At 37.9% G+C, this 25,273-nt stretch overlaps 1 protein-coding gene across 1 annotated transcript in view; it reads left to right on the forward strand.

The window, feature by feature from the left end:
- Nucleotides 1-642: 642 nt before the first annotated feature.
- The window catches only part of RINT1 (RAD50 interactor 1), a 27,256-nt gene continuing 2,625 nt past the window's right edge, over nucleotides 643-25,273 (forward strand). The window contains exons 1-12 of the mRNA XM_012650367.1: nucleotides 643-910; nucleotides 1,360-1,405; nucleotides 5,002-5,186; nucleotides 8,098-8,339; nucleotides 11,071-11,244; nucleotides 11,348-11,497; nucleotides 12,088-12,244; nucleotides 14,376-14,486; nucleotides 14,583-14,808; nucleotides 15,629-15,766; nucleotides 17,821-18,020; nucleotides 23,985-24,260. Of these exons, the coding sequence (XP_012505821.1) occupies nucleotides 869-910; nucleotides 1,360-1,405; nucleotides 5,002-5,186; nucleotides 8,098-8,339; nucleotides 11,071-11,244; nucleotides 11,348-11,497; nucleotides 12,088-12,244; nucleotides 14,376-14,486; nucleotides 14,583-14,808; nucleotides 15,629-15,766; nucleotides 17,821-18,020; nucleotides 23,985-24,260 (1,947 nt within the window). The 5' untranslated portion in view covers nucleotides 643-868. The remainder of the gene's footprint in view (nucleotides 911-1,359; nucleotides 1,406-5,001; nucleotides 5,187-8,097; nucleotides 8,340-11,070; nucleotides 11,245-11,347; nucleotides 11,498-12,087; nucleotides 12,245-14,375; nucleotides 14,487-14,582; nucleotides 14,809-15,628; nucleotides 15,767-17,820; nucleotides 18,021-23,984; nucleotides 24,261-25,273) is intronic.

Consider the following 25,273-nt stretch of genomic DNA (forward strand, 5'->3'; position numbering starts at 1 on the left):
ACACACATATATACATATGTATATATATTTGAGTTTTATTTTCAGTGAATGGTTTTTGTTTCTTCTCAGGGCTGCTTTTTTCCCCTGTTTTGGTCTCTATGGTATGGCCTTCCATGTTAGCTTGTTTATAAGGTTGTCAAATCCCCGGATCATCTACCTACCCCTTGCTGCTAGGTAACTCCCATTTCTCCTCCCTTGTAAAAGAATTTTGGGGTGTCTGCACTGGGAAAATGCATATTAGATGCTGAGTTCTCTTCCTCCAGTCAGCTCCCAGAAGGCTCACAACCACATCTGCACCCTCCAAGCAGGAAATTGGAGGGTCATCTCTAGGGAATCTGACCAGCCTTAAAAGAAAGCTCTAAAGATACTGACATTCGTTGGAAATCCCCAACTAAATAGCTGAATCAAATAACCCTACATTGAAGCTCCTAGTTAACAAGCCCACTCACACTCTCAGAACATCTGGATATCATCTAACATATAAATTTAAATGATTGATATTGAATTTATGGTGTGCAGGGAGGGATATCTTAAAATTCCATCAAGAGCGCCAATAAAGAGGAGGGGACTTGACCGTGGTTGAGAGGGACGGCCTCCCACCCCGGTCCCTCCCGTCGTCTCCCGAGAGCTTCCTGAGCCGCCGTCCCGACAGCCGGCCAGCAGGGAGAGCAACAGAGCACGGCCGGCGGCTGCGCAGACAGGGCCTCTCTGGCCCAAGAGGAAGAACCTAGAGAGACGACGACAGGAAGTTGCGGTGGCGCTCAGCCCTCCAGCCGCCAAGACTGATCCGCGGTCTGTTGCTGGCCCGAGCCCGACTCCGCAGGCCACGCTGGCTGCGCATGGAGCCGGGGACTCGCGCGGAGGCGAGATGCTACCCGCCGAGGAGATCGGCGAAGCGCCGGCAGCCCCGGTGAGGCGGCCCTGGCAGGATGGGACAGTGGTGGCCCAGTGAGGTGGCACAGACCTCCCAGGGGAGATAGCCCTGCTGACGTGGCCCTGGAAGCTTGTGAAGGTGGTTCCCGGTTCCCGCGGCCCGGGGTAGAGTCCCTTGCAGTGCTTCCTAAAGGAGGTAGTCCCAGTGAGGCGGCTCTGGCAGCCCTGGCGAGATGACATCTCTCTGGAGAGGTGGCCCTGGCGGCCTGGCAAGGTAGCACTAGGTCCTTGGGAGGCGACGCAGACCTCCTGCGAAGGTGGCAATGGTGGCACCAGGGAGGTGGCCCTGATTCAAAAGGCTCTGGACACTCAGGAAGGCCCCGGGGGGGCGTCTGGGATCCGTCCCGTCCTCCCTTTGGGAGGCCCGTATGAGTTCCATATACTACTTCAATCCTTAATGTGATTGTCACATCTGTCTCCTTGCAGTGCTGCTCGGAAAGTGGTGATGAAAGGAAGAACATTGAGGAGAAAAGTAAGTAGGCTCCAAACACCTTACCTCTTTCTACCCAGCCATCCTTCCCAAATTCAACCTTCCAAGATTATAGCAAACAGGATTGAGTGGTGGTAAGAGAAAGGGTGCTCACCTTACCATGTTGCCCTCAGGAGCAAGGCTTGCCCTTAACATTGGCTACTGACAGAATCTACCTCAAAAGAAAGCTCTAAGCCATCCATAGTACTTGCCATTCATAGCTGCCACAACTCAGCTCCTTTTCCTTGAAGGATCTGAGAGTGTCCTATATCTTTCCACGTTTGCTCCATTCAGATGCCTGGGAAGTCTGATACCTACTGAGCTGTCATTTTAATAAAATGATAGATGCAGATTGTCATATCAAAGACTTTGTCCTTGTCCTTCCTTCTGTGGCTCAGTCAACTGCTTCTTAATTGGGAGTGCTGTTTATAAAAAAACAGAAAAGGAAAGACATGAAAACCTTGCCAGTCACCATTGTCATTTTGAAGAATATTGACTAATAAAATACTTTGCTGCATTTAAATGGTTACATGTAAAGAGTGTAATTTTTTTTAAAAAGTGTACTTCCTAAGGTACAACATCCTTAGCATTCACAAGACATTTCCTACCTCTGTTTGTTTGCAGTTAATACCACACAACTCACTTGTTTTATTTATTTAAGCTAAATTTAAAAAGAAGACATTGTGAGTTCTATTCATAGTAGATTATTATATATTAATATATGAATATTATATAATATAATTAATAATTATCATTAAATAATATAATTAATATGTTGATAAAGTTTGTATGCAGACCAGCCAATCCTGTTTATATTTGAAGAACAAGAAAATAAGAGTATTGGATTAAGAGTCAGTAAACATTTTAGTCTCATTTATAGTCTTTAAGCGTAGGCTGAGGCAAATGTTGTAATTTATTTTCTAGTTGGGAAATTGAGGCACAGTCTTATATTAGTTTTGCTTCTGCTACCCATTAGTGGGCTTCTGGTTCTCATAGCATGTGAACAATCTTTTAATTCATATAAGTGAAATAGAACAAAGGAAAATTTGTTTTTTGGGGTAGAGGGAGAAACAAACCCAGTACCAAACACACTGCTATATATTTCGTTAATCTTTACATAAATAATTTAACAATATCTGGCATTTACATCTAGGCATATGTTTATTTATGTATTAATATTTTCATTTTATCCAAAGTGACAATTGTTTTATAATGAGGCTGATTATACCCTCTTGCCTTTCTCTCATTGCTGTTTTCTTAAAACTGCCCTTTTGGTAAAGATCCATGTTCTAAAAGGGACAGCTCTGAGGAAGAGCAGAGGTGAATTCCACTCAATGTTGTTCCTCAGGAAGCTCCCCATTGTTCCCCTAGCTTTATCCCTCGTGCACATGCTTTTTTTTTTTTTTTTGAGATTGAGTCTCACTCTGTTGCCTGGGCTAGAGTGAGTGCCGTGGCATCAGCCTAGCTCACAGCAGCCTCAAACTCCTGGGCTCAAGTGATCCTTCTGCCTCAGCCTCCCGAGTAGCTGGGACTACAGGCATGCACCACCATGCCCGGCTAATTTTTTCTATATATTTTTAGTTGTCCAATTAATTTCTTTCTAATTTTAGTAGAGACGGGGTCTCGCTCTTGCTCAGGCTGGTCTCGAACTCCTGAGCTCAAACAATCCGCCCGCCTCGGCCTCCCAGAGTGCTAGGATTACAGGCATGAGCCACCACGCCCGGCCCACACACTTTTTTTTTTAATCTCTAGGAAATACTCAAATCTAGGGAAGTTTGTCTCTATTTGTGGAATAATTCAAGTTGTGGACTGAATAGACTTTAGCATGTTTAATGACTACACAGTGAAATGGAGCTACCATTATACTAAGGTTGAACCAAGCTTCAGGTTTTCTAAACTTGCCTAGGAAGAAGGAAACCATGAATAATCAAAAGAGGCTAGCTTATGCATGGAAACAGATACTTGGAAGGGAGGCAATGTATCTCAGTACACGGGGGTGGAGTGGGAGGAGAAAGATGGCAGCCAGCTGTGAGTCATGTCACCCCTCCACTCTTTGCTAAGAAGGTGCAGTGAACCTCTGCGTTTCTCTGAGGTGCAGGGCACAGTACAGAATGCCACCCTGGCACAGATGATCAGCAAAGTGTGACTAGAGACACTTGGAAAAGAGCATACTGTTGGTCCACAAATTTAGGAAAGTAAAAAATAATTTAATTGCCTTTGAAGTAGATTGTGTTTACTAGAAATTTGTTTGCTTAAGTATTTTGTTTAAACAAAAGCTGAAAAATTTTTATGTATATATTTGAATCTTGCTTCACTCCACAAGGAATTAGAGGTAATTTAAATTACTTAAGTATTAATAAGCATCCTGGGTAATAGAAGAAGGCATAGACTCTTGCAGAGTGAGAAACTGACTTGTGAAATGATGAATTTTCAAGCATACAATTAAAAGTGGACTCTGGGAAATTTCACATACTAAATTGAATAAAAGCAAAGCTATACGGTATTCCTGCTTTCAGTAGGCATTGTTTGTTTTGTTTTAGTAAATCCTTAATAAATGTTGTCTCTGTTACCACTCTTCTCAAGTAATGGCTTCAGTGTTCCAAATCTCCTGTTTTTGTCACATTTAATAAGTACACTGTGAATTGGACCAAGTCTGGTTTATTTGCCATGGAAAGAATCTCACTTTAGACTATACAGTTTTGTGGTTACATCAGTCATTTTGATCGTTTCCCTAGTAATTTGTGTTTTCTTTTTTTTTTTTCCTGTTTCTGACGTAGACCTCTTTGTACAATAGCATTTGAAACTTTTAAAACTTTGTTACTCTTTATTTTTTTTGAGTCAGGGTCTCACTATATTGCCCAGGCTGGAGTGCAGTGGCTAATCACAGCGATGATCATAGCACACTATATCCTCAAACTCCTGGGTTCAAGCAATCTTCCTGCCTCACCCTCCTGAGTAGCTGGGAGTACAGACACTTTTTTACTCTTTAAGAAGTAGTTTTGGCCAGGCGTGGTGGCTCACGCCTGTAGTCCCAGCTACTTGGGAGGCTGAGGCAGAAGGATTGCTTGAGCTCAGGAGTTTGAGGTTGCTGTGAGCTAGGATGACACCACGGCACTCTAGCCCTGGCAACACAGTGAGACTCTGTCTTAAAAAAAAAAAAAAAAAGAAGTAGTTTTTACTCATTGGTCACCTTTTCAGATTTTTTTCATATATTTCAATACTACTTTTTTTTTTAATGTTTTAAAATAAGGATCTTCCTTTGGTGTTATTCTAGACCATACCAACTGGTTCCTTACAAATTTTATAATGATATTAATATCATGCATTGCCATGCCAATATCTGTTGAAACCTGAGGTTACTAGGTCAGACTTCAGGAGTTTTTACTTCACTCAGAATTTCCTCAGCTCTTAAGCATCTCGTAGTACTTCATTGTTGGATTGCTTTATAGTTTATTCATTTGAATATTTTATGTGTGTGTGTATACGGTATGTTCTTGGTTAACTTTTGAAGGTAGATATACTGCCTTGTATATCTTTTATATTTCATTTAACTCCATAATACTTAGTGGTGTGGAGTAATTGTTATTCTTTTGTTTTAGGTGATATAAGTATTGCAGTTCTAGTTGGAAGTGAACGAGTCAGCGAAGGTACAGATAATGGTGATCTCCCTTCTTATGTGTCTGCATTCATAGAAAAGGAAGTTGGAAATGACCTTAAATCTTTAAAGAAACTTGATAAACTCATAGAACAGATGACAGAAAGTAAAATGCAATTAGAAGAACAGGCAAGTATTGAAATTCACTGAAATAGTATCAATACCATACTCATTATAATTAATATAATGTGAACATAGTCACTACTGTATATGGAATTTTAAAAGTATAGATTATAACACATAATCTAATCATTTGAAACTGTTTATGGGTTTTAAGGACCTGTTTTACAAATTATGTAAAAGAGTTCCTACTGATAAGATTGATGTCTTGAACACATAAGAGCTAACATTTTATGTAGCTTTTCATACAGTGACTTTTTTTTTTTTTTTTTTGAGACAGAGTCTCACTCTGTTGCCCAGGCTAGAGTGCCGTGGCATCGTCCTAGCTCACAGCAACCTCAAACTCCTGAGCTCAAGCGATCCTCCTGCCTCAGCCTCCCAAGTAGCTGAGACTACAGGCATGCGCCACCATGCCCGGCTAATTTTTTCTATATATTTTTAGTTGTCCAATTAATTTCTTTCTATTTTTAGTAGAAACGGGGTCTCGCTCTTGCTCAGGCTGGTTTCGAACTCCTGAGCTCAAACAATCCGCCCGCCTCGGCCTCCCAGAGAGCTAGGATTACAGGCGTGAGCCACTGCGCCCGGCCTCATACAGTGACTTTTAAAGTGCTTTTACAAGTAAATAATTTCATGGCATACAAAAATGTTTTAACATCATCATTTCAAATTGTTGTAAACGCACACACAGGGAAGAAACATGAAAAAAATATGACATATAATAGTTATTTCTGGATGGTTGTTCAAGAGGTGATTTATTTTTTAAATATTTTCGTGTATTTGCAGGTTTTCTTTTTACAATGAACATTTTACTTAATTCTTAAAAAAAACAATAAATATATTCTTAAAAAAAAAAATAAGTGGGCCCCTTAATTGTAATACTGTGTTTGTCAAAGATTTTTATCATATAGCTACGAAATTCGGTTAAGTAAACTGTGCGGGAATGTGAGTGTTTATCCCCAGGTTGTCGGTTGTCTTATGTTCTCCCATTCCCCTCACCTTAGTCCTTCAAATCCTCTTGTCTTTCCACTATACCTATTACTAGGCTCCAAGTTTAGCCTGGGTCTGTCTGCCTTTTCCTCTCATACAGGGAGGTTGTTGTGGGCCCAGTTGGGGGAAATCAAACAGCTGGGTAGATTGATGGCTAGCCAGGCATGTGGTCTGCCTCCGTGGCTGAATCTTCAACCCCGCTGGCAGTCCTTGCATGGGAATGTTGGCTCCTCTACTACTCCCCTCAGCTGTTCTTCCATGTTCTCTCCAGGAAACCTACCTGACCTGGCCATTCTGTCCTTTCTTTTTCCCAGACAGAAAAAAATTGAGGCCTAGCATGAATTCAATAGCATGAATCTATTAAATAGTCTCCCTCACATTCCTCAAACGTATTTGTAGTCATTCTTACCTCTTCATTCAGCAGAGGATCAAGCTAAGGCAGACTTTACCTGCCTTCTCTGTGAACTTGCTTTACTCTTAGACTTTTACCCTGTGCACCTCAAACAGTCCTGTCCCCTCGGCATGTGGACATACACAGGTCTTTTTTATAAAACCTAGACAAACAAGAAATACTTCCCCTCATCTTTTAGTAGGTGTTCTTTCCTTTGACTGTTAGGCTTCTTCAAAAAGTCATCATTATTATCTGTCTCTACTTTCTAATTAGCCATTCACTCTTTGACCTACTGTAATCAGGCTTCTTTCCCTAATAACCACAGAAACTTCTGTTGAAATTCCATATTGAACCTTAAATTCAGCATGTCCAAAACTGTACTGATCCTTTTCTTAAAAGGATTCCCTATCTTGAATATTGTCACCACCGTCTGCCTGTCACTCGGACCTGAAACCCAGGAGTCCTAGGTTCCTCCTCATCATCTACCCCATCACCAAGTCATCTGAGTTCTGCCTCCTACAGTATCCCTGGTGGCCATCCCTTCTTTCCCATCCCTGCCACCTCCACCTTAGTTTAGACCCTTGTTCTCTTGCATTTGATGATAGTTCGCCAATCTTCTGTTTTCTTCATACTGCCCCAGTAAATAACTTTCTTTTTTATTCCTTACAGAAATTTTACTATATGTAAATAGGAAAATATATATAAAATACAGATATATAAATTTTTTTCTATGCATGTACGAACACATATGCTTAAAATATGCATAGTTTAATTTTTTGCAATTTGTGTATATATTAAATAGTACTTGTTTCCCTATCTGTATATACCTGTAGATATAGATTTCTCTCTCTTTTTTTTTTTTTGAGACAGAGTCTCTGTCACCCCAGGTAGAGTGCAGTGGCATCATCATAGCCCACTGGAACCTCAAAACTCCTGGGCTCAAGTGATTCTCCTGCTTCAGCCTCTGGAGTAGCTGGGACTACAGGCATGTGCTACCCACCACATCTGGCTAATTTTTCTATTTTTTGTAGAGATGGAATCTCGCTCTTGCTCAGGCTAGTCTCGAATTCCTGGTCTCAAGTGATCTTCTTGCCTCCGCATCCCAGAGTGCTAGGATTACTGGCGTGAGCCACTGTGCCCAGCCTAGTTCGTTCCTTTAAAACGCACGTTTGTGGGCTGGGTATGGTGGCTCATGCCTGTAATCCTAGCATTTGGGGATGCCGAGGTGGGAGGATTGCTTAAGGCCGGGAGTTCAAGACCAGCCTGAGCAAGAACAAGACCCCTCTCTACCAAAAATAGAAAAAATTAGCCTGGCTTGGAGGTACGGGCTTATAGTCCCAACTACTCAGGAGGCTGAGACAGGAGGATCACTTGAAACCAGGAGTTTGAGGTTGCAGTGAGCTATGATGATGTCACTGTACTCTACCTGGGGCAACAGAATGTGACTGTCTCAGAAAGAAAGAGAGAGAGAGAGAAAGAAAACTAATAAGGTTATGAAAATTTTATCTGATTGCTGCTGTTCTTTCTTTTTGGTATGGTTAGGTATTTACAATTTCATCAGAAATCCCTAAAAGAATTCAGAGTGCCTTAAAAAATGCAGAAGAAGCAAAGCAATTCCTTAATCAGTTTCTAGAGCAAGAAACTCATCTCTTCAGCTCCATTAACAGCCACTTGCTGACTGCACAGCCCTGGATGGATGAACTTGGGGCCAAGATTGACCAAATTGAAGAGATCGAACGGCATCTCGCTTACCTTAAGTGGATTTCACAGATTGAAGAACTAAGGTAAAATGGGCTTCTTTGTTCTCATAATTATTATTTTCCTTTGAGGCTTCTGTCTTAGTGCATGTGTGCCATGAAATAGTTGAGTTAATTAAAGATTATAATAATGTAATTTTAGCAGTTGTTAAGAAAATAGCATTATGATAATGATTCTTTTCCTTTATTGTGAATGAATGTAAACTTTTTTCAGGGAGCTTAATTTGCATTTGAAAGAAAGTAATCTAAGTAAGTTAAGTCTCATATTATGAACACAAGATAAAAACTATTATTTATAATGCCAAGTCAATAAAACAAACCCTCCGTGTGGTATTCCTATTTATTTTAATTTTTAGGTGATCAGTTAATGAAATGCATTGCTTTCTTTATAATTTGAATATTTTCAGTGGGAGTCATCTAATAAGAGCTGCACAGTATGTATTCTTAGATGAGTAACAGAGTTCTGCTACCTGTGGGTAGGAAAAAAACAGTAGGACTTTACCTGGGGTCTTTTTGAATTGAATAAATATCAGTGGTGGTTGATCATGAGTATCCGATACTGCCTTTCAGACAAGCTAAAGTAACCTTTCCACCTAAACTGGCAGATTATTTGGTTTTATGATATGGTCCTCAGCCCCTTGAAATTGTACTATCCCATCCTTGTGTTGTTTTAATACTGTTGCTGCAAGGCTGTCAGCAACCATTAACATTGTCTGGAAAACCTGAAGGAGGAAAATCATCCCAAGCATCTTAATATCCTGTTTCAAGTGTATTACAATTAATATATTTAATGTTATGTTATGTATGTTTTGGATATGTTATGTATCCCTTTGTCCTGCATCTGTTTCTCAAATTTTTTTTTTTTTTTGAGACAGACTCTCACTCTGTTGCCCGGGCTAGAGTGCCATGGCGTCAGCCTACCTCACAGCAACCTCAAACTCCTTGGCTCAAGTGATCCTCCTGCCTCAGCCTCCCAAATAGCTGGGACTACAGGCATGCGCCACCATGCCTGGCTAATTTTTTTTTCTATATACATTTTTAGTTGTTTGGCTAATTTCTTTCTATTTTTGGTAGAGACGGGGTCTCGCTCCTGCTCAGGCTGGTTTCGAACTCCTGAGCTCAAACAATCCGCCTGCCTCGGCCTCCCAGAGAGCTAGGATTACAGGCATGAGCCGCCGCGCCCGGCCCTATTTCTCAAATTTTTAATGAATTTTACATATCAGTATAGTATGGAGATCTTTGTTTTGCATATGAGGAGTTCTCCATTGATTGATTGATTGATAGGGTCTCACTATGTCGCACAGGCTGGCGTGCAGTGGTGCTGTCATAGCTCACTGCAACTTCAAACTTCTGGACTTAAGCAATCGTCCTGCCTAAGCCTCCCAAGTAGCTGGGACTACAACCATGTGCCACCGTGCCTAGCTAATTTTTAAATTTTTGTTTTTTGTAGTGACAGGGTCTGGATACATTGCCCAGGCTGGTCTCAAAAACTCCTGGCCTCAAGCAGTCCTCCTACCGCAGCCTCCCAAATGCTGGAATTATAGATGTGAGCCACTATGCTCAGCTGATTCCAGAAACTGACTTAAGCTTTTTAGAGCATCTTATTCTTATTTAGGTAAATTATGTACCGTGAAGGAAGTTTAAACCTTGCTTTATTTTATTTCATTTCTCCTTGTGCCTCTGGAAGAAAATACCGATAAAGGACAATATTAATAGCTTTATTAAATAAAATAAGTTGTTTATAAGCTTCACTCTTACAGTAGTCAAAGTAATAGATCAACTAAAATAGGGCTATGGTTATTGATAATCTTTTCTGATATCTGAATTGTTTAAGAGAGAAATATGCCCAAGGAATCATATTAGAAATGAGAGTCAAATTCATAATCAGGTAGAACACAGTTATTTCTCTGTCTTTAATAATGTGTTCTTTCCCTTAGGTCTTTTGTGATAACATCTCTATTTCTAGCTTTCTTTTGAGCTGAGATTTTCATTTCCAAATTTCCCTCTAATGGCCTGTTTATTATTCTGTAGTACTTTCTCTCATTTTAAAAAGTGGTTTCTTCTTGCTAGAATTAGCATCTTTATGTTAGCTCTGTTTCTTGAATACTACAGTACATCAGTATCACTCTGGATGGTTTTTCCTATGATCTAAATGTCATTCATGCTTTAGTGTTACGTGGAGATCTATTTCATTCCACCCTAGAAAGCCGTACTCCTATATTCTGTGGTTACTTGTACATTTTAAATTCTGTCATAACATTTTTACTTTTCTTAAATATGGTAGTCTTTATTTTAACATAATGCAACATTTATTTTGGAATTATATTTCTTTCGAGAGGGAAATCAAATTCTTCTGGGCAAAGTAGGTAAAAATTGAAGATTATCATTTTTGACCTTACCAGATGCTACCTACATTATCCCCTTGAATTAAGATACTGAAGACTTCTGTAAAAGGCAGATTTATCAGAAATGAGTGTTGCCTGAGGGAATATGACATAGGACAAGTCTGTTCTGTTGGGAGGAAAGGGAAAGGAAAGGTGCAGGAAGGTGTCCTGAACATGGGCTGCTGCTCTTAGAAGGATGTTGAATTCGAGGACTCTAGGCTTCCAGAGAACTTTGGGTATCAAGTAAAAAAGCCACCTCAGGCTGGTGCTTTATTCTTCCTTGGATGTAACTTTTAACGTGAAGAAGCAGTTTCTTGAATTTGAAGTTATTCAGAACAAAGTGTCCTTAAAATTTGCTTTGCTTTGTTTTGCAGCGATAACATTCAGCAATATCTGATGACCAACAATGTACCAGAGGCAGCCTCTACTCTAGTGTCTATGGCAGAACTTGACATCAAGCTTCAGGAATCATCCTGTACTCATCTTCTTGGTTTCATGAGAGCCACAGTTAAATTCTGGCATAAAATTCTCAAGGACAAACTTACAAGGTAGGGAATTTACCCATATTTTATGGTAATTGCTTTCAAGTGGATATTTGGTGACCATTTGGTGATATTATACTGAACTGTGTATGTTACTTTTCTGTTACAGTGATTTTGAAGAAATTTTAGCACAGCTTCATTGGCCATTCATTGCACCCCCTCAATCTCAAACTGTTGGCTTAAGTCGACCTGCCAGTGCCCCTGAGATGTACAGTAACCTGGAGACACTATTTTGTCAGCTTCTGAAACTACAAACCTCGTATCTTTCTTGGAGATGAAAACTTACTAAAATTCCTTCTTTCTAGAGTAGATGTGTGGCTAGAGAGTAAAACTTTTGAAAGTGGCCAAGAAGACAAACGGGAGTCCTGGGTTTGGACCTGATCTGTAAATGCCCCTTAAGTGGTGGATCGTTCTCTTGCAGAGTGAATTGCGTGTGGGTGGGAGGGCTGTGAGAAAGAGTTTTGAGATGCACAACTGACCCAAGTTCATATCACATGTAAGTCTCTCGGGACAACAGAACGAACAGGTAGTTGGGAGGAACCCTTAGTAATGTAATGTTCATTTAATCAAATGTTACTTGAATTTATTTCCTTATTACTATGCTTTATTTTAGGAAAAAGATTAATTCTAACAACATTTTTTGTGTTTTTTAATTGAATTCATATTTAATATAAAGTTAGATTACATACTATTATTTACATTATAATTAACTTAGTATCTGATACATTTGTTGGAAAAATGTATTGTGTGTATACATACATATGTGTGTATAGTGTGTGTGTGTAGTGTGCGTATATATACACACACACATGTGCTTTTGACTCTTTTTCCTTGACTTGACTATGTCAGAGATGAATTACTTACTGAGCCAAAACAACTCCCAGAAAAATACTCTCTTCCTGCATCCCCTTCTGTCATCCTGCCCATCCAGATTATGCTGACTCCCCTTCAGAAGAGGTTCAGATACCATTTCAGAGGGAACCGGCAGACTAATGTTATAAGCAAGGTGTGCTTTGCCAACTCTCATTCTTGGTTTTTATTAATAGCAAATTTTAAATTTCTATATTTTTGCTGTTTTAAGTTAAAATCTTACTTTATTCACATTTCTGTTTTTTTCTCTGAAGAGCTAAATTCCTGCTTTGTCACTGGCCTTTATAGATATAACTGGGGACTTATGTTGATATGTTGTAGGAATTGGTTTACTTATTAACACATCGCCTGACCAGTTTTTCCAAGTTTGCCCTTAATTGTGCTGTAGCATTTGCTGTAGCAATTTTTTATTTATTTATTTATTTATTTATGTATTTATTATTTCAGGGTTTTGTGAGGGTACAAACATTATAGTTACACTTTATGTCTTTGTTGCTGTAGCAGTTTTTACAAGGGGATCCACATGTGTTTCACTGTACAAATTGCTACTTCAGATTTATAAATATCAGAATATCAGAGAAATAAAAGTCAAAAGATAGTAGAGCATTAACTTTTGAATAGATGTGCTGATGCCAAAACGATTTATTGCTGTACAAGAGAGATTATGGGGCAGTGCTCGGAGGCTCAAGTCTATAATCCCAGCACTTTGGGAGCCTGAGTTAGGAGGATCACTTAAGGCCAGGAGTTCAAGACCAGCCTGGGCAACACAGTGAGACCCGTCTCTACAAAAAATAAAAAATTAGCTGGATGTAGTAGTGTGTAGCTGTAGTCCTAGCTATTTGGGAAGCTGAGGCAGGAGGATGGCTTGAGCTGGAGGCTGTTGTGAGCTATGATCATACCATTGCACTCCAGCCTGGGCAACAGAGCAAGACTCTGTCTCTAAAAAAATAACAATTAGATAATAAGATTATGGGAATCAATGATGAGAATGGCTTTGAGGAAATTATCACCAATTGAGGGATAATGTATATTGGGCATATTTTTGAGACTTTTCTTTAATTTGACCTGAAAAACACTCATAGGCATTTGTTTTAAGTGAAATTTGATAGAATTTTTTGAGAATTATAATCTTGGAAATTGCTAGAGGGTGGGTACCACCTTGTTTGTCCTTGAGTTTTGCTATAGCTAATGTAGTACACATTAACAGGGGTTCACTAAGTATTTTAAATTAAATGTTACTAAGTACCAGATTACACCAGGTATTGTATGTGTAATATATAAGTGAATTTATAGGCTTCATAGAACTTTAAAGGAATGAAGGGATAGTTACTACATATTTGTACAGGAAGGAGCACAGTGACATTGGATTTCTGGTTCTTTTGTACATTAAGGATCTCCCCTTTTTTGGATGGAATGTTGGCAGAAAGAAGAGTAGAACCACTTAGCAAGTAGTAAGTGAGAATAAGCAATAAACCTAAAGTTGTAGAGAGGCAGTAATAATTTGAGATAAAAAAATTGTTATGTTGACTGCTTTTTAAAGTGTGGTCCCAGTTGACCTAGCACTTTGTCATTAAGCCTAAACAGTGCAGCTCTTGAAATTAGAGGCTGTCCTTACTCATTTTTGTATTCCCAGTATCTAGCACACAACAGGGATTTACCATTCAGTAAATGTTTTGAATTCCTGTCCAACAAAACTTGGAATGCTTGCAGAATCATATCTCGGGACAATTTAAAATGCTGCATACCTATGTTTCCTTTTCTGTAATTACACATGTTTTAAGGTATGTGCATTTTCTGTAATGTAGACTAGTCAAATTTTTTTTCTTTATTTACCTTTTAATAAGAAAAAGCAGAAGAAAGTAATGTTTAAATATTATTTTGGAATGCTATTTCACAGAAGCAATTTAAAGGCCATCAGTTCTTTGTAATACTCATAATTTTACATATTACAAAATTGCTCACTTTTGAATATGTATGGCATTGTAAACTTATGAGCTTATTGACTTAAGCCACATTATTGGAATTTTTTGGGAGTACATTGGGAAACATTTGATTATTAAGCATTGTAGGAGTTTATTTTTTTATTTTTTATTTTTCTAAAACCCTGTAGGAGTTTAAAATTCAGAGTAGAAATTGTGCTCTTACATACAGGAACTTTCAACTAATTTTTGTAAGTGTTGTATATGTACAATTAGGTAGGGCTATTTAATTGTAACTTTCTACTTGGAATGACTTAAGAATTCAAACTATTTTACCTCTTTCCTTAGCCTGAATGGTACTTGGCTCAAATACTTATGTGGATTGGAAACCATACACAGTTTCTGGATGAGAAGATTCAGCCAATATTAGACAAAGTAGGCTCTTCAGTAAATGCAAGGGTAAGAGACTCAGTCCTAAGTGTTTCAGTTTTAGAGTTATATGTGTACATGAATAACTTGTTATTTATTTACCTCACCTTTATGTATTTCTTTTAGCTTGAATTTTCTCGAGGCCTTATGATGCTGGTTCTTGAGAAATTAGCTACCGATATTCCTTGTCTGCTGTATGATGACAGTCTCTTCTGTCATTTGGTGGATGAAGTGCTCTTATTTGAAAGGGAACTACATACTGTTCATGGCTATCCTGGCACTTTTGCTAATTGTATGCATATTCTATCAGAGGAAACCTGCTTTCAGAGATGGTTGACTGTGGAGAGAAAATGTAAGTGCTAATGTGGCCATAGGGTAGGGAAAAATGTCTGTTTTTGTGTGTATGAATTTTTGGTGTTTTTCTTCTCTCATTCTGGGTAGAAACTAGAGCCATCTAAATTTTTTTCTTGGTCAGAGTTTACTTATTTTCTTTTCTTCACATGAAACTTCAGTTTTTCCTGGAATTATACTCCACATCTTTCTAGAGTAGAATATTCAAGCCAGTAAGGTGTATAATTGTTTTATAGATTTTACTATGTAGTATTTCTGTTCTTGGTAGAGTCTTTTTGGATGTAGCTTGTCTAGTCAGCATAACTATTTTGAAGATTTGGGTGGGAGGAAAAAAGGAAGTATCTTGTTTAACCCTAAAGTAAGCCATATTAAATATAGTGCAACTAGTGGGAGATTATGCATTTATTTGTTTATTTATTTTTATTTTTCCCGAGACAGAGTCTCACTTCATTGTCCTGAGTAGATTGCTGTGGCATTAGCCTAGCTCACAGCAACCTCCAACTCCTGGACTCAAGTGATCCTCCTGCCTCAGCCTTCCAAGTAGCTCGGTCTACAGTTGCACACCATGACGCTTGGCTGATTTTTTCTATTTTTAGTAGAGTCAGGGTCTAGCTCTTGCTTAGGCTGGTCTCAAATTCCTGAGCTCAAGCAATCCTCCCGCCTCGGCCTCCCAGAGTGGTAGGATTACAGGCGTGAGCCACTGCACCCGACCCGTGGGTTTCTTTTTTATAGAAAAGTCATCATTTCTAAAAAACTATAAGATGAAGAATTAAGAATGACTATAACTATTTAATTAAAACAATTCTTTTTCTACATATCAGTTGCTCTTCAAAAAATGGACTCAATGCTTTCATCAGAAGCTGCCTGGATATCCCAATATAAGGATATCACTGATGTGGATGAAATGAAAGTTCCAGATTGCGCAGAAACTTTTATGACTCTACTCTTGGTTATAACTGGTAAATATAAGTCTTTTAAGATATGAATTTGTTCTGAAGCAGGTTAGAGAATATAAAAATATATATGAATTTGTTTTAAAAGTACCAACTTTTCACATGGTACTTTTTTAAGTAGCTTAACAGTTAATACTATATAGTGGTTATTATAATATCTTCAAATTCAGTTTCTATTTTGGCAGAAATCTAGCACAATATTCTAACTTTGGGGTTTTTAATAATTTAAATAAGAATTTAAACATTGGTTTACATGAAGGAGAAATTCTTAAATTGCTACACAAAAACAATTAAATAAGAATTTAATTACTTGAACTCTCTTGCCATTGAACTTTTTAAGTATCTTTAATAAGTGATGATTGACCTAAATTTTAAATATTATTTTCTTGTCCTTGACTTATCAAATATTGCAGAAGAGGGTAAAATTAATAGAGTATTAACAATTTTAAGGACTGGAGTAGTAATAGGAACTCTTGTTTTAGTGCAGGGATTTTCTGACTGGGGGGTGGCTTAGCATCCTCTGTCCCCGGTTGGTCTGTAACCCTCCACATTGCCCTACTGTAGGCCTGCTGGCTCTCCAGATGCCACCGGGCTCTCATTGTCAGCGTCCTTGGCCCTCTTAACCTCCATACTCCTCTGGCCTGTTCATTTCTTGACCTGTATGGTAACCTGAAGAAGTGTCTTTCCAGCCTAGTCAGTAAATAATTCCATATTTTTTACTGTGAGAAAAATATGAAAAATACTAAAAACAAAAAAATTTAGAAAAACTCATTTGTCTTTTAAAAACGTTTTATTAGGATAATTTTCAAACATACACAAAAGTAGGCTAATAAATAAATACTGAGGTACCCATTACCAAGTTTCAAAAAACTTATCCTTTTTTGTTACATATTTTTCTCCCCAATTTTTTTTTTTTTTTTGAGACAGAGTCTCACTCTGTTGCCTGGAGTAGAGTGCCGTGGCGTCAGCCTAGCTCACAGCAACCTCAAACTCCAGGGCTCAAGCAATCCTACTACCCCAGCCTCCCGAGTAGCTGGGACTACAGACATGCGCCACCATGCCCGGCTAATTTTTTCTATTTAGATTTTTAGTTGTCCAAATAATTTCTTTCTATTTTTAGTAGAGACGGGGTCTCGCTCTTGCTCAGGCTGGTCTCGAACTCCTGACCTTGAGCGATCCACCCGCCTTGGCCTCCCAGAGTGCTAGGATTACAGGCATGAGCCACCGTGCCCGGCCTCCAATTTTTTTATCCTGGAATATTTTAAAGAACATTTCAGATAGCTTACCATGTCAGCTGTAAATTCTTAAGTGTGTATCTCTTTTGATCTCTTCAATTTCTTCCTTCCTTTTGAGGTTTCTGTGAGCTAGGATGACGCCATGGCACTCTAGCCCGGGCAACACAATGAGACTCTGTCTCAAAAAAAAAAAAAAAAAATTTCTTCCTTCATTTTAACAAAAATGCCATTTATTTGTTGAAGAAACAAAGTCATTTTTGTATATAATTTTCTCATATGCCTTTTTAAAAAATTGAAGAATAATTTACATAGAGTGTAATGTACACATCTTAAGTATACAGTTCAATGAGTTGTTTTTGTTTGTTTGTTTTGAGACAAGATCTTGCTCTGTTGCCCCGGCTGGAGTGCAGTGGTGTCATCGTAGCTCAGTGCAATCTCAAACTCCTGGGCTCAAGTGATCCTCCTGCCTTAGCCTCCTGGGTAGCTGGGACTACAGGCACACACCACCATGCCCAGCTAATTTTTCTGTTTTTTGTAGAAAGTTACTCAGGCTGTTCTCAAACTCCTGGCCTCAAGCAATCCTGCCTTGGCCTCCCAAAGTGCTAGGATTATAGGCGTGAGCCATCATGCTTGCCTGGTCAATGACTTTTTAACAAACATTTATACTTGCGAAATCCATATCGTTGGAGAGTTTAGAAATAGACCCATACTTGAATGGTCAATTGATTTTGATAAAAGCACCAAAGGAAGTCATTAGGGAAAACTTAAAACTTTATCATGAAAGGCACCAAAAACCTTCATATGTTTTATTAACTTTCTCCACAGACAGGTATAAAAATCTTCCCACAGCTTCCCGAAAGTTGCAGTTCCTGGAATTACAAAAGGACCTAGTAGACGATTTTAGGATACGATTAACGCAGGTGATGAAAGAAGAGACTAGAGCTTCCCTGGGCTTTCGATACTGTGCAATTCTTAATGCTGTGAACTACATCTCAACAGTACTAGCAGATTGGGCTGACAATGTTGTGAGTTAATGTGCTTTTATATTAAGTAATATGTTAGTAGTTTCAACTATTTTACCTTTAGAAATGTTGAATCTGCTGCAAGCCAAAATATACATGTTAGAATCACAATGATGCCAAACTTAGGAGTGTGATTAAAGTATACATTTTTCTCAATCAAATCTCATAGTTAAATAATCCTGATATTTTAATGTACTTAATCATTGAAAAAGAAAGCAAACCTTTCATGAAATAGTTTGGACCTTTTTCCTCTTTTGACTTCGTTCTCAGGAAATATTGATGTATGGTAATTCCCATCACAGAAAAAGCTTAGACTAACTAATGATGTATGTCAAAATTAATAAAATCTAGGACTTTAAGGAAAATAAAAGAATAACATTTTTGATACCTCTTGAATGTCTTCAAAACATGACAAATTATGAAGAATCACAAAAATAGAAACATTTATTTTAAAGTTTTAATTATTTCACACATTAAAAAATTATTTAACATTTTATGTAGTTTATTTTCAAATGTATACACGAGTAAAATAGAAGAGGAAAATGAAGCCTGTGTGCCTATCACCCAGCTTAGTATACCAATTTTGTTTCATTTAAGCCTCTCTTCCACCACTCATATTTGATTATTTTGAAGCAGGACTCAGGTATAATATTTCATGGTAAATATCCTAGTATGTATCTCTAAAAGTTGAGAATTCTTTTTTAAAAAAACATAGTCACAATCCCATGATTACATCCCAAAACTAATTGATTTCTTATATTGGAAGATATAATTTAAATAAATCTATAAAATCAAATTCTTGGGTTCTGGCCGGGTACAGTGGCTCTAGCACTCTAGGAGGCCAAGGTGGGAAGATCACTTGAGATCAGGAGATCGAGACTAGTCTGAGCAGAAGTGAGACCCCGTCTCTACTAAACATAGAAAAAATTAGCCAGGCATGGTGGTGCACGCCTGTAGTCCCAGCTACTCGGGAGGCTAAGGCAGGAGGATTGCTTGAGCCCAGGAATTGGAGGTTGCAGTGAGCTATGATGATGCCACTGCACTCTAGGCTGGGGGACAGAGCCAGACTCAGTCTCAAAAAAAAAAAAAATCTTGGGTTCAGCTAGTAAGTACTATAAGGCCTTTTCCCTCCAAGGATTCTACTGATCTTCTCTCCATGCAGATTCTTTTTTTTTTTTTTTTTTTTTTTGAGACAGAGTCTTACTTTGTTGCCCTGAGTAGAGTGCCATGGGCATCATCATAGCTCACTATAACCTCAAACTCTTGGGCTCAAGCAATCCTTCTGCCTCGGCCTTCCGAGTAGCTGGGACCACAGGTGCTTGCCAGTGCGCCCAGTTAATTTTTCTATTTTTGGTAGAGACGGGGTCTCACTCTTGCTCAGGCTGGTCTTGAACTCCTGACCTCAAGTGATCCTCCTGCCTCAGCCTCCCAGAGTGCTAGTATTACAGGCATGAGCACCATGCCTGCCCTCATGCAGATTCTATTGACAAATTTGATCTGCCTAACTGTAATTATTAAGTAGTAATTTATTTTTACTCTCTTTATTAATTCAAGGAATATCTTGGCAGTTGAGGCTTTTGGTAACCAGATTTTCCAATATATACTTCCAACCAAAAGTAAAAAAACCTCATTAGCCTTTGTGTCTTTGACACATATTAATTCCTTTAGATGTTTTAGATATTAAAATGATCTGAGCCTCTAGGACCCCCTTCTTGGAAAGGGTGCCATTGGGTTAGGAATCACTGTTCCAAGATCATCTGTGAAGACACAGAAATCAGCTTGGATTTACACCAATATGTCCCATAAAGTAGATTTCACGACAGAAAACATTAACAGAAAACTAGGATGACCAGAAAATGGTAAAATATACATTAAACTGTGAAAAACCTAACTATGCTAAATAAATGGGATAATGTCTATGAAGTTACATTATACATGTAAAATATTATATAATTGTGTCATAAAATGAAAATAGAAAAGAAAGTACAACAATAAAACAACTACAGTTTTAACTAAGGCCTTAAAAATACCACTCTTAAAATGTGATAGGTAAAATGAGAATTAAAAAATTATAGAGTTAAATAATTAGATTGATCAGCTGAGGATTGATTGGTGATAAATTCTATAGTATACTAAGGAAAAATAATTTTCATGTGTGTCTTTATGAGTCACATATACGCACAATGTAAATTAACGTAAAATTTCTGTATATCATCAAATCTTCATGCAATAAAATAAAAGCAGGAATGAAATACATTCAAATATTTCATATTTGAAATATTCAGTGCCTGGATTAGGAAGGAAGTTTAGAAAACATGACATATTTTAAATTATGAATTTAAGACAAAAGATTGTAGGACACTGCAAATGCATCATATAGTGCATTTTGTTCTATATAGAACAAAAATTTATGGTATACTGCTAAAACATTATATGAAAGAAAATGTATTCCTCATAATACTTATATTACTGTGAAAGAAAAGCAAAACAAAAAAAGCCTTTATTTTAATTCAGGCTAATAAGCCAAATAAATAGAACACCAAAATATACTAATAATGGATATAAATAAGATAAAACCTTATAAACACAATCATAGTTTATTCCTTTGTTGTTTTTATTCTTGTGTACTCTCTGGCCAGGACTTAGTAATTATTTAAGGCTTTTTCTATAAAAATGTTAACTGAAATCCATGTGCATAATGTCATTCTGCTGAGCAAGAGAAATAAAACAAATTATTTCATAAAATGAATATAATATAGATGATAATGATGAATGTGTTTATAAAGTCAGCTAATCAGTATACATTCATTCATTCATTTTGTACTTTTATGTGTCTTGTTTCTAATTTTAGTAAGTATTTTATTCTCTCAGCCCCCACAAAGCTACATTTTCTGTTAAGCTTTTTCAATAGGATGAAATAAATTGTCATTCTTGATGCTTGTGCCAGATGATTAATAAGAGAGTCATTCAGGGCCAGATTTTTAGCTTCAGTGAAATTATTTATGGAACATCATTAACTACTTTACTTGGTGCTGTAGTCTGTTAACAAAGATGAATTAGCCATCATCCCTACCCTTAGAAAATTTATAATCTGATGCTGAATTATCTGGGTCCTTCTGTCAACAGAGAAATACCAAAATTTCAGAATTGACTCTTTAAATTATGAATGAATTCTTTTTCCCTAGCATGGTTATTCTGCAAATTCTGTCTTAATATCAAAAGCCCTTTAATTATCCTCATAGTTCTTCAACCTATGAATGCTTTACATAAAAGTCATTAAAGCTCTTGTATTACATAATTAGAAAAAGAAAAAATAATGGACAGAGTTCATTTTCCATTCATTTCAGATTCTCAACTTAATTGTCTATCTATTGCCAGATTGTGCCAAGCCTGAAACATGCAGCCATTCAGAATTGAAAATTTTTTAGTTGTAGGTGACAAAAACCTGATCGAAACTGGTCTAACTTGGGGAGTGGGGCTCCTAATCTGAAAGGATTAGGCATGGCTGGTCTAAAGTTGTTCATTTCTGGTTTCATTCTCAGGCAGGCTCTGGACATGTGGTCACCGGTAGCTCCAGGCTCACATGGTCCTTCTGCAATCTTGAAAGTACAGTGCTTCTTCCCTGATAGTTTCAACAGAAATACCAAGGTGGCCTCTCACATGTCTATCCCTGAATGATGATGAGTGTGGCCAAGGCATGGTATTATGAAATTAAGTGTTCATCTCTGGCACCAAAGAATAGGGCTAACACTACCTGACTCAAGTTGTCTCAGAGTGGGGAAGAGGAGTTCCCCAAAGGAAAACTGGGATGCTTTATCCGAGGAAGGAGAAAAGATGTTCATAAAAGCAGTTGATGCCCATGATACCACTGCTACACAAAAAGATACGGAGAGAGAAAGGGAATGAATCATGGTCTAGGTTCATGTTGGGTAAATTGTAGTAGTAAATGTATAAAAAAAAAATTGACTACCAGATTTTATGTATTTTGTTTATTGTTCATGAAGTCTTTGGGAGAATTCTAAATGGCTTTTGATCTTTATTAATTTTTTGTTTGTTTCGGGTTTGTTTTCTGAGACAGGGTCTCACTGTGTTGCCGGGGCTAGAGTGCAGTGGTGTGATCATAGCTCACTGCAACTTCAAACTTATGGGCTCAAGGGATCCTCCTGCCTCAGCCTCCCGAGTAGGTGGGATTATAGGCATGTGCCATGACGCCTGGCTAATTTTTCTATTTTTTGTAGAGTTGGGGTCTTGCTATGTTGCTCAGGCTGGTCTTGAACTTCTGGCCTCACGTGATCCTCCCACCTTGGCCTCCCAAAGTGCTGAGATTACAGGCATGGCCCACCGTGCCACGCTCTTAGTCTTCATTAATTTTTAATGAGTTGTGTTTCAAGAACTTTAAAACACAAGCAATTGAAAATTCTTAAGGAAGCATTTCAAGGGTAACCAAATATTTTATGCCTTTGCCTTTAACTTGGCTTGTTATGATATGTTTATTACTTAATGCTATTCAGAGCTTTAGTCAAAAAAATAACCTTGACAAAATGATTTATTTAGTGCTCTATAATTGTATTTTGGAGAAATAAAAGGTCAAATCTTCATAGTTAATCTTACTCTTAAATGTTCATTGATGGTGTCATTTTTTTCTATTTAGTTAAGTGTGGAATTACTTTAGATAGGAAGTAAAAGATAAAATATTTATTTTTTATTTTATATGTGATCTATGTATGTGATACAAAATGGTATATAGTCAAAATAGGTTTTAATTCTAATCCTGCCTAAGCCCAACCACTTTTATCAATTTTTTGTATATCCTACCAAAGCTATTTATATAAACACAGGTGTGTGTTTGTAGACATATGGTAACACACTATGCAAACGCTTCTGCTTTGCTTTTTCTAGTTAACAATGTATCTTGAGATTGTTCCATTTCAGAACATAGAGTTGTCTAATTCTTTTTAATAATAAGCTACAAGATATTCTATTATATGGAAGTACCATAATTAACCAGTTCCCTATTAATGGACATTTAGGTTATTTTTAATCTTTTGCTAATTATCCTTAGCATTGTTTTCCAGGAGGGCCGAAAGAATAATATTAATTACACCTAAAATACTGTAAAATGACATTTTAATTCTCATATATATTCCAAGTTTACTATAACTATCTGTGTGTAGAAAAAAATGAGTACTTAAAGAGGTATATTAACCATCAGGAAAATGCAAACTACTTCATACAAACCAGGATGGCTATAATAAAACAGATAGATAATAACAATTATTAGTGCTGATGTGGAGAAATTTGATCATGGCTGGTGGGAATGTAAGATGGTACAGTTGCTATGGAAAATGGTATGGTTCCTCAAATGGTTAAGCATAGAATTACCATATGATCTAGCAGTTACACTCCTAGGTATATACCAAGAGAAATGAAATATACATCCACATAAAAACTTGTACACAAATGTTCACAGTAGCATCATTCATAATAGACAAAAAATGGAAATAACCCGAATGTCTATTAGCTGATGGATGGGTAAATAAAATATGTTATGTCCATATAATGGAATATTACTTGGCAATAAAAAGAAATTAAGTACTGATACATGTTACAACATGACGGACCTTGAAAACATACTAAATTGAAAAAAGCCAGTCACAAGGAACCACACATTGTATGATTCCATTTATGTGAGATATCCAGAATAGGCAAATCCATAGGGACAGAAAGTAGATTATTGGTTGCCTAGGGCTGGGGGCAGTGGGAAAGGTATTGGGGATGAGGGTTAAGAGAAGGTTTTTTAGGGGGGTTATGAAAATGCTCTAAAATTGTGGTAGATGCACAACTCTGTACTAAAAGACATTGAATTGTACACTTTAAATGGGTGACTTGTATGATATATGAATTCTATTTCAAGCTGTTAAAAAAGGAAGTATGTTAATAAATATGTTAACATGTTTTTGCTTTTAGTTCTTTTTACAACTTCAACAGGCAGCGTTGGAGGTCTTCGCAGAGAATAATACTCTAAGTAAATTGCAGCTGGGACAACTAGCCTCCATGGAGAGCTCTGTCTTTGATGACATGATTAACCTCTTAGAGCGTTTAAAGCATGATATGTTGACCCGTCAAGTAGACCATGTCTTTAGAGAAGTTAAAGATGCTGCAAAATTGTATAAAAAAGAAAGGTATATCCTCTGTATAAGTCAACTCTTAACACCAGTTTGGCAAAAATTAAAGATGGTACATGTCAGATTTCCAAGGTGTCTAGATAGAACAGAGTTTGGCCTTTTATACTCCATTAACTCTGTTTTTGATGGAAATCTTTATAAAATACGTTCTTTTGGACATTTTTTTTTTTTTTTGAGACAGTCTCACTCTGTCATCTCGGGTAGTGTGCAGTGGCATCATTGTAGCTCACTGCAACCTCAAACTCCTGGGCTGAGGCGATCTTCCCGCCTCAGCCTCCCAAGTAGCTGGGACTACAGGTGCACCCTGAGACGCCCAGCTAATTTTTCTGTTTTTAGGAGAGATGGGGTCTTGCTGTTGCTCAAGCTGATCTCGAACTCCTGAGCTCAAGCGATCTTCTGGCCTCAGCCTCCCAGAGTGCTAGGATTATAGGCGTGAGTCACTGTGCTGGCCCTTTTGGATATTCTTTTTTTTTATTTTTTTGAGACAGTGTCTCACTCTCTTGCCTGGGCTAGAGTGCTGTGGCATCAGCCTCGCTCACAGCAACCTCAAACTCCTGGGCTCAAGTAATCCTCCTGCCTCAGCCTCCCGGGTAGCTGGTACTACAGGCATTAGCCATCATACCCAGCTAATTTTTTCTATTTTTAGTTGTTTGGCTAATTTCTTTCTATTTTTAGTAGAGACAGGGTCTTGCTCTTGCTCAGGCTGGTCTCGAACTCCTGAGCTCAAGCAATCCTCCTGCCTCGGCCTCCCAGAGTGCTAGGATTACAGGCGTGAGCCACCGCGCCCGGCCTTGGATATTCTTAACCAGAATAAAATGATCATAATTTAGCAGTCAGGTGTTTGTAAATATAGAAAGCTGTATATGATCTGAGGTTGAATAGCCTAGCCTGTCACCCATTTAACAAAGTAAGGTGCTCCCTTAGTACCCTAGGCTTATGTTGCACAATTTATTTCACTACCACAATTCCCTGTGGACACTGTGTACCTCTACCAGAATGTGAGCTTCTTGAGAGCAGGCAATGTCTATTTGTCCTAGGATAGTCCCTGCCACACAGAGATCAGTTTTGGAA

The sequence above is a fragment of the Propithecus coquereli genome, unplaced genomic scaffold (genome assembly GCF_000956105.1).
Source record: "Propithecus coquereli isolate 6110/MARCELLA unplaced genomic scaffold, Pcoq_1.0 Scaffold32, whole genome shotgun sequence".
In the NCBI taxonomy this organism is placed as follows: domain Eukaryota; kingdom Metazoa; phylum Chordata; class Mammalia; order Primates; family Indriidae; genus Propithecus; species Propithecus coquereli.